This window comes from Vigna radiata, chromosome 2 (assembly GCF_000741045.1).
Source record: "Vigna radiata var. radiata cultivar VC1973A chromosome 2, Vradiata_ver6, whole genome shotgun sequence".
NCBI lineage: Eukaryota > Viridiplantae > Streptophyta > Magnoliopsida > Fabales > Fabaceae > Vigna > Vigna radiata.
The window spans coordinates 5,568,214-5,578,547 of NC_028352.1; the positions used below are offsets into that span (position 1 = coordinate 5,568,214).

At 29.9% G+C, this 10,334-nt stretch overlaps 1 protein-coding gene across 1 annotated transcript; it reads left to right on the top strand.

The window, feature by feature from the left end:
• The first annotated feature begins 4,487 nt into the window (after positions 1-4,487).
• On the top strand, positions 4,488-7,257 carry LOC106756347 (L-ascorbate peroxidase, cytosolic). The gene is made up of 10 exons (XM_014638736.2): positions 4,488-4,630; positions 4,768-4,897; positions 4,992-5,166; positions 5,269-5,334; positions 6,010-6,058; positions 6,146-6,231; positions 6,360-6,439; positions 6,529-6,631; positions 6,717-6,775; positions 6,890-7,257. Exons 2-10 carry the CDS (start codon positions 4,779-4,781, stop codon positions 6,903-6,905), a joined length of 753 nt encoding a protein of 250 aa, XP_014494222.1. The 5' UTR covers positions 4,488-4,630; positions 4,768-4,778; the 3' UTR covers positions 6,906-7,257.
• Positions 7,258-10,334: the final 3,077 nt, after the last annotated feature.

Sequence of the window (10,334 nt, forward strand, 5' to 3'; positions counted from 1 at the left end):
CTGAACAAGTTCAACAATAAAACAACAAACAAGTTCAACAAATAAGTTCTTCAAAACGAAAACGAAAATTAACCTTCAAAAAGTGGGTTCATCGGAATAAAAGTGTCGTAACCCGTGAGAGAGAAAGCAAAATGCGCCTATGAAGGACAATCGAACGAAAATAATCGATAAAAACAAACGAAAATCATACGTAAAGTAGTTAATTAACATGCATTTGTATCAAATGAAAGAAAGATTACTTGTGATGGTCGTCAAACTTCGTTTGAGAAAAGTTTGAGAAGAGAAGAGGGTCTCGCGTGCTAAAATAAAGTGAATGAATTTTCAATCTCCCGCTCAAATTTTTATTGAATTCACTAACATTTTAACGTCTAACGCTGGGGCACTCGACATGTTATATCCTTAATTATAAACGACATTTAATAATTTTATTTATTTACAAAAATGTCACCGGTCATTTTTAAGTTAGTGGTTGGACGTTGAACGTGTGACGTTATACGTTGTTTTTACAATAGTGATTTGCTCAATTGGTTAGCGACTCAATCAATCATATCAAACCAAATTCAACCAAAGTTCAAACAGAAATTCATCATCATACCAATTGTTCAAATTTCAGCAAAACCAAGTCCTAAACTTCATAATCTAAGACCATCAACACCAAGTTCATTCAATAAACAATCCCCACAAGATTTCACCTATTATACCACTAATTTCAGACCAATTTCCAATATATCAAATTATACTTTATCATCTATCTCAAACAGATTTTACAACGATGGAATCAATGCAAACATATACATTCCAAATAAATCTCAGTCGACAAATCGTGCACAAAATAAACCATATTACATTAGAACTTAAGAACATTGGTGTTTATCTTCTCTTACCTTATCGATGACCAAAACCCTTTAAAAAGCCTAAAATAGCATCAAACACACATAAACTTCTATCAACTTTTACGAACAACAGAAACATTATCAGGGTATACTATCAGGACTATTAATTAGTACAATCACGAAAAGCTTACATCCAATAAGGAAAAAGAATCTGACAACAATTTGGATACAGTCTCTATATACAGGAAGGATATACTTTAATTAACTTGTAATGCTGTCATATAGAGATCCTGATATTTTAACAACTATTTTTAACAACTTTTTGACGTGTCACCATTTTATTGGTCTGTTTGAATTTATTTTAAAAAAAATATTTGAAACGAACCAACCACAAACTATAACATATGTCTTGTCAAAAAGTTATTAAAAAAATTGTTAAAGAAACCTTTTTTCTCGTATAAAAGTTTATCTACAACAATTAAAAAAGAAAAAAAAATGTAACACTACATAGGAAAGAACTAACTATCTTAACAAAGAATTTTGGAATAAATTCAATGTGATTAAAAAATGTTAATTTGTATAACATTTAGTTATCATTTACATTTTAGAAAAAAAATTCCATTACCCAATCATTTAAAACTTTTTAGACTTAAAACTAGGCAATTGTTCTAATATTTTTTGTAATTTAAATTTTTATAAAACTTTATATATATATATATATACATATATATTTATTTATTTATCTTTCCTTAATGAAAATATGAATGACAACATAAAAAGAATATATGATACAAGTTTAATTATCTTATTCTCATCAAAAAATAAGTTTATTCATATTCTGTTTTATATAATTAACGTGTAGTTTGTTTTTTTCTCATATCATTTCTATTAGATTTTAGAAAATGAATAGATTTGTACACGGATCCGTGTCCACCTATTTTAATATTATTTTAAATATTAATTAAATATTTTCAATAATAAAAAGTAAAAATTATAACAAATAAAATTTAATATTATTAAATATCCATAAAAAGAAACAATTCTCATTTTTTTTCCAATATTAATTATGAAAAAAGAAAATTAATAACTGTATAAATATTAAATTTAAACTGAATAAAGATTAAATAATTATATAAAAAATATATGATCATTAAATATGTGTCTTAAAAATAAATTAAGGAATTAATAATTTTAATATAATTTTACCAAGTTTTATAACTTAAAACAGGTGTATAAATATTAAATAAATGTTAAATAAATATATAAAAATTTAATAATTTTAATATAAGTTAGCTAAATTACCTGTACAGTATTTTTATATTTTAAAACAGATGTATAAATATTAAATATAAATTGAATAAATGTTAAATAATTAATAAAAGATATATAATTACTAAATGTGTTTTAAAAACAACTAATAATCTTAATATAGGTTTGCTAAATTACCTGTACAGTATTGTCATATTTAAAACAGGAACAAGACAGGTATTCCAATATACACGGTTGAGTCCAAACATGTGAATTTCATGGTTTTGAAACACTAATGAAAAATAAGTGAAATTATTGAAAAATGAACAATAAAAGTCAAGTGTTGTGAACTCTTCTCATTTACTAACATTTTATGTTAAGGAAGGATTTTTCATTATTTATTTATTCATTATTGAAATAATTACTCACATGTGATATATATTATTTCATCTTATTTTCTATTTTAGTGCTCTTAAATTAACAATAATCAGTCCCTCCAAATAATTATCATGAATGCAATGCTTTCATTTCACCAAATGGAACAACTCCAAATTTTATACAGTGAATAGAATAATTTCAACATAATTCCCATACTTGTGTTAAATATTTAATCTTTTAATAATCAGATATATTTCCAAATTAGTATGAACATGTTTTTAGATTAATATTAGTTAACATAAAGGTGATATACAATATACAATTCCATCTTAAAACAACTTAATCACTTGTTTTAAACTTTAAAACCCTAATTGTAAACTATAATGACTAAATTACAAATCTTTACTTGATGTGTTTTATCCTTACAAGAAGCAGATGTGATATAATTACAAAAATTAAGAGCCAGACAGACAGACCACAAACTTCTCAATAATTGTACAAATGCATATTAATATAATTTTTGGTTATTTTTGTTATGTCATATTTATTTTCTTTTAGTTATTTTCTTGTTTCTTTTAATTTGAATCCATTAAAACAGAAAATGATTTCAGATCACCACGCTTCCCCCGTGGTATCCTCACATTTATTAGTTTTATAATAATAAAAATATCTTTTTGCAAAAATTATTGAATATCAATGATAATTACTAATATATATATATATATTTTGTATGAAATGCTGTAGTTCATTGAAATAAGAAAAAGTTATTCTATGATCACCACTGTTTTCTCCTGTAATCCCGATGATTCTTTACTTATTTAGATGTTATAATATACAAAATATTTAATGCAAATATCAATCACGATTCGTAACAGATCTTTATGAAATATTGAATTTATTTAAAAGAGATGATTATTTTAATATCACCTTTCACATTGTATCAGATCATCATTATTAATTTGATAATTACATTAATTAATACAAATTTCTTGGGTAGCATAAAAAGCCAAACGTATCCACCTCCAAGAGGGATTATATTGCATCAGCAAAGATGGATTGTGGAAGTGACTATACCTCGCAGGTGACATTAATATCGCCCAATATGGAATCTTCCTGGAGTGGGACGCGTTCACACTTGAATTTTGAACATTTTTTTTATTAGTTCAGCCACGCAAGCCCACAGCTTTGTTTATGCATATTATGTTCAATTACGAAAATATCCTTGCATGAGACCGTGCTGAATATAAATTTTAAATTAATGTTGCTTCTGAACTTAGATATAATTATTTTAATGTGAAATTAGGTACAGATATGAATATTCAGAATGTTTAATATCAACAATTGTTTGACCATTAGTTTCTTTATTATCAATTACTGAAAAATTAATAATTTACAGATAATTGTTTGAAAGGTTTTATTTGTATTATAAATAGTATTTTTAATCTTTTTAAAAATGTTTGTTACTAATATTGCATTATGATAATTCAACTAGAATGACGTGGACTTTTTGTTTTCTTTTCTGGAAATAGGTTTAGCCAATTGCAAAACTTGTTTTCTGCACCCCTGAGTGTTCTCTTCCTGTCAATGAGGGTACCTTTGTCATTTACACCCCAAATTTAATAGTCAAAGTGCCTTATGGCATAACGCCAGGAAATCCGTTCTCACTTTTTCCGAAAACAACACTTCAATCCAGAACCTAATCCTCTACGGTTTCCAAAGCAAACAAGCAAACCTTCCACATACAGATCTAACCGTTGCAATCACTTAAAAATAATTTAAAGCATCAATTTATTATTTATTGATTATTTCAATGGACGTGATTAATGCAATCCGAGCTGCAACTACAGAGGATCAAAATCCAATCAATGACCCTTCACTTCTTTCTCTTTTATTTCTCTTTCTCTGTACTGGTCAGTCATAAACGCTTTCCTCACCTACCCCACGATGTGCACCGTGTAGCTTACACGTGCAAATCCATCTCAGCCATTAATTTCTGAAATCAACAGAAGCAGCACATCAGAAAAATCCAACGGTTCACAAACACCTACTAGAACTTTCTCCTCTTCTCCCCATTATATCTACCTTGCCCCCCTCTCAGCTGCAATACTCACTGGGGCTTGTGGTCTGCTCGTGTCACTAGGGTTAACGTTCATTTCTTCTCCAGTTCCAAGGTTTGTTCGCCAATCGTTCTCCGAAAATTGGTCGAATTGTCCACTCTGATCATGATACACATTTTAACTGATTGATTCTTATCTTGCATAATTCCTTCTTCATCCATTTTAAGTGACTGATTTCTCATTTTGTTCAGAATCGTAAGCCATGGGAAAATCTTACCCAACCGTCAGCGCCGATTACCAAAAGGCCATTGAGAAGGCAAAGAGGAAGCTCAGAGGTTTCATCGCTGAGAAGAGATGCGCTCCTCTGATACTCCGACTGGCGTAGGTTCTCTTGTTTTGAGTTAGATCAACGTTATGCAGCACTCTGACTTTGTTTATTATCGTTTTGATTCGTTTTGGTGTGTTTTTTGTGTAGATGGCACTCTGCTGGTACCTTTGACGTTAGCACGAAGACCGGTGGTCCCTTCGGAACCATCAAGCACCCTGCGGAACTCGCTCACGGTGCCAACAACGGTCTCGACATAGCTGTTAGGCTTTTGGAGCCAATCAAAGCAGAGTTTCCTATCTTGAGCTACGCAGATTTCTACCAGGTGAGATTTCCTTGTTCAATTTTTTTAATTTTATTTTAGATCTGAGAAGTGTTTTTTATTTTTGGAGATTGCGGTATAATGACACTTTTGTGTAAAACGCAGCTGGCTGGCGTTGTTGCAGTTGAGATAACTGGTGGACCCGAAGTACCTTTTCACCCGGGCAGAGAGGTATCATATTGCATGTTTTAAGTGTTTTTATACCTGTTTACTGTTGATGTTCTGTAACATTCTTATTTGGTAAAATGATATGATTTTTGTTTTTTTTTTCTGGTAGTGAAAATATTAGTTGTACTAGATCATGCATGTAGTATGTAGTTTTTGTCAATTTCATTGAATTTCAGTTTATTTCTGCTGTATTCAATGTTGTCCATTCACGCGTTTATCTTGTTACTATTTGATGGAGATCAAGCTGTTCATATTTTATTGGATTAAACCTTAGACAGTGCACACTTCAAACATATGATCCATCTGTTTTCATTCAATGGAGTGACTGTTTGCGTACAAGTTTCACTGCACTGAATTTGTTTTCTTGAATTACTGTAATTACATTCTTGTCTGATTTATGGATTTAGCTATTCTAACTACCATTAAGGTCCAGGATCTGACATGTTTTTTCATATTTTATTAGCATTGCTCACAAATTATGGCACCGAATTTTGCTTGGATAGTTTCTCTTTTTTTTTTCTTAAATGGTTATTTTGGATACTATCCTAACAAATTTTTGTTTTTGTACTATTATGCACACGAAAAATAAATAAATTGTTTATTTTGAAATGGTATTAGTCTGTGAGTGATTTTTATGATCGAATATGTGGCTAATGGAGCTATTTTCTTTCTGAGTAGGACAAACCAGAACCACCTCCAGAGGGTCGCTTGCCTGATGCAACCAAGGGTCAGTACTCTGTCCGATCGATAGTCAACAACATCTTTTCCATTCATATGGTTTGTGATGCTTATGGTTGGTCCTTGATTTTTGCAGGGTCTGATCATCTTAGGGATGTGTTCGGCAAGGCTATGGGGCTTAGTGATCAGGATATTGTTGCTCTATCTGGTGGTCACACCATCGTAAGTTAATGATGTTAATGATTTTTGAACTTGTGTTCTTCTTTCGAATGTTAACCTAATCACATTGACAATGACACCACTTTAAATTGTATACTTGCTTCTGTAATTCTAACATATGTATTTTTCAGGGAGCGGCACACAAGGAGCGTTCAGGATTTGAGGGTCCGTGGACCTCAAACCCTCTTATATTTGACAACTCATACTTTAAGTGAGTACTTTTATGTTTCTCCCATTACCTTCTCTTTCAGTCTTAAAATTCTTACCTATCTCTTTTATTGATGTCCAAAAATGTTCTAGGGAGTTGTTGAGTGGTGAAAAGGAAGGCCTCCTTCAGCTGCCTTCTGACAAGGCACTTCTGTCAGATCCCGTATTCCGCCCTCTTGTTGAAAAATATGCAGCGGTGTGTATATTTCACAATCATCTTAACATTGGTGATAAAATTGATGAATCAAGTGTATCTAATCATGGTTTTCTGATAATTTCAGGACGAAGATGCCTTCTTTGCTGATTATGCAGTTGCTCACCAAAAGCTTTCCGAGCTTGGGTAAGTCTTGATATACAGCATTGTTCTTATTTAAAACTTCTTGTCTAACTGTACTCAAGTTTTTAATTCCCTGTCTTATCAATTGGATTCTTATGTGTATAAAATTTGCCTCAGGTTTGCTGAAGCGTAATCTACATATAGACGGTTGGAAATCTAGAGATCAAAGGAAGTGGTTTTTAATTTCGATGTTAGGATGTGTTTTGCCCTCCTTTTATTTTTCACCATTGGCAAGTTGGATTGTTTTTTTCCTTTGTTCTGGTTGATCCTTTTGTTAAATAACATTGCTAAGAGTTAATGGTTGAACTCATTGTGACCTCCCTTCATTATAACGTGCCTATTGGTGATATATTGTTGGTATTCTTATTATGTGGCCTTTTTGCGTTCTTAGAATTAGACTGTTCTTAGGGTTCATATTAATTATGTGGACCTTTTATGTATTTGCTAGAATTCCTAAGGGAAATAGTATTGGTAATTATATCTCACCTTAATGAAGTGCACCTAAAAGGAATTTTGATCAATGAAAATGATTGCTTATTTGATTTTTTTGGACGTTATGGAAAATGTGGACACGTATACATAGTCAAATTGACTATAAATAAAAATACAAAGTACTATTTATTTAGTGGTTACTAAACTTTAGCATTGGTGAAACAGAGTACTATTCATTTAGTGGTTACAAAACTTTACCATTGGTGAAACACTCAAGATTACATTTCTTTTTAAAACAAAACTTTAGCATTGGTGAAGCACTAAAGATTACATTTCTTTTGTTTGTTGAAATTATATTGTTTTGTCCTAATAGTAAATTTAAGATATTCGTTTTAATAAATTGTGTAATCATAACTAATGAAGAATTCAGTCAATATTCTTGGGTTTTTTTTAGCATAAATAAGAGTGATGATTAATGAAAGACTCATTTTCATCATATTCCTACACAACACTATTTGTTTCATATTTGCTTTAGTATTTAGGATTTTATCTGTTAAATAAATAAAATTGAGTATCATATTGTTGGTCGGGGTTTAAACATTTTAAATAAAATTGAGTATCATATTGTTGGTCGGGGTTTAAACATTTTAAATAATATGTCATGGAATTAGTAGTTCTGTTGTGTCACCACAATAAAAAAACTAATTAATGGATAATAGGAAAAGTATTATAATTAGTTAAACTATTTTTGAAACATTAAAGCATTTGGTCTTATATTGGGCTGGTATAAGCGTTTTGATTTATTTTGATATGTTTTGATTTATATTGATATGTAATAACTAAATCGTGACATGACAAAACACTATAACAATAAATTGTCACATTGTAGTTTTTAAATAATAAACTAAATTTACCATAAACAAAATAGAAGTTTCAATATATGTTATAAATAGCATAGACTGCCTGTCTGCCGTGAACAGAATTAGGCTGTTGCTTCTTATACCGTGGCAAATTTCTTCTTACAGTCTGTCACTTTTGGAATTATTTCCGGAATAAAAAATAATTCTGGAAATTCTATTTTGGAAAGCAATCACTCCCTACTGAGAAAATTTTTTTGGGAGCTTCTGCACTTCTAAAAAGACATATTTGCTCTTAGAATAATATAAATATAAACACAGATAAAAAGCAATTAAATGTTGCCGTATTATATTTTGACTAACTAAATTTTGATCCACGTAAATACTATATTTACCTGCATGCATTCCTCTCGTTCCTTCACGTATTAGTGTTTTTTACCTTCACTTTTTTTTTTTTTTGGTTCTCTTGATTTAGTTATTCTCGAAGTCTTTGTGTTCGTGTTGTGTTTGTCTTATTTGTTTGTGTTGTGATCTATCATTGCTAATTTTGTGGTGATATTGTGTGTAATTGTTGTTTTTGGAGTACATTTGTGATTTTTGTGGTACACATAAGTTCACTAAAAACTCTCTTATGTTATGTTATTATGGATTTCAAAAACTATTGAACTCTTAATCAATTTTAGAAATTTGATTAACAGTTCTTCGACTTTTGAAAATAGTTAAGAATTTAATAGAATTGTTGAATTGACTTTCAAAAGTTAGCAAACTCTTAATCGGTTTTCAAAAGTCAGTTAAGAGTTCAACAATTTGAAAAAATTGTTTAAACCTTAGCTGACTTTTGAAAACTGACTAACTCTTAATCGAATTTTGAAAATCAGTGAAGAGTTCAAAAATTTTAGAAAATTGCTAAAATCTTAACTCATGTTTGAAAGTTGACGAACTATTAATTAGAAAATTTGCTAAAATCTTAATTGATCACCTTAATGCTAATAAGTTAAATCCTACTGAGTAGTTATTACTTGTTGACATGACTAAGAGTCATATAAAACCTTCAAATATTCTACTCACTCTCAAAAACCATAATGATTGTAATGTAGCAATAATAAAAAAATATATAACGCAATGTATACACAGAAACAATCTTTGATAGGGTTGAGAACTGAAATGTAGCAGCTGATGGTGATGTTGGGTTGCGTTAAATATATCTAATGGAGTAGATGTGTTTTATAAATCTGAGGTGGTAAATGACCTCTTCTAGATACATTTTGATGCAACACACTTGTTAAATGTATTTAATATTGTTTTCTTGATATAGACCACATACAAGACAAACAAATATTGGCTCTCCTTACTTGAGATAGTTGGCTTTACATATACAGGGTTGACCTTTTCAACAATTTGTGCATTGTTATCAAGTGAATGTCAAAATAATTTTAATTATACATTAGAAAGGTTAAGAGGTTTATTTATGACATTTGAGGACGATTCACATGTAATTGTTACTTACAAAAATATTGCTCAGATGAATACAATTGCGAATGTATTCTTTAAGTTTTATTAGATGTTATGATTAATGCATTTAATAAACTTAAAAAAAAACTCCAAACACATACACCAAACTATGGAATGAGCATAGGAGAAAATGAGAGAAGGTAAAGGAGGAGAGGTAAACCAATAGGATGCAAGAATGGAACTAATAGGGGAGCAGAGGGAAAGAAGTGATGACACAAGGAATGGGTATAACGGTTATAGCAACAAAATCAAATTTAAAAGCATGCAATTAGAAGAAACAAGTAAAAAACAAATTTTATTTTGGTCAAAACAATATTTACATGGTTAAACGAGTGTAGAAAGAAAGTTGTGAGGTGAAAGAAAGAATATACAAAATATTTTCAGGTGGGATGAGGCAAATATTTGATAAGGAGTAGGAAGCTACAACCATAGAATTATAATTATAAGGTAGGGCAAGGTCCAATTCAAAAACTTTAACCATATGGTTTTTTTTTTCAAGAAATATGGCCATGAGTGTGAATGGCAATTATCATGGTAATTGAGTGAAAAGTGACTTTGTATATCTTTTAAATTAGTATAGATAGAAACTACTATAGATAGAAGAATGTCAGGGACTTATCTATATTTCACGTTTGAAATTTATTTATCATGGAAAGTGTCTTTGTGTATCTTCTAAATTAGTAAATGTTATGAGTATTTAAAAGAAAATACGTGTTTCACTAAATGTCATAGTTGGTACCAAAATGTTTTATTATACAATT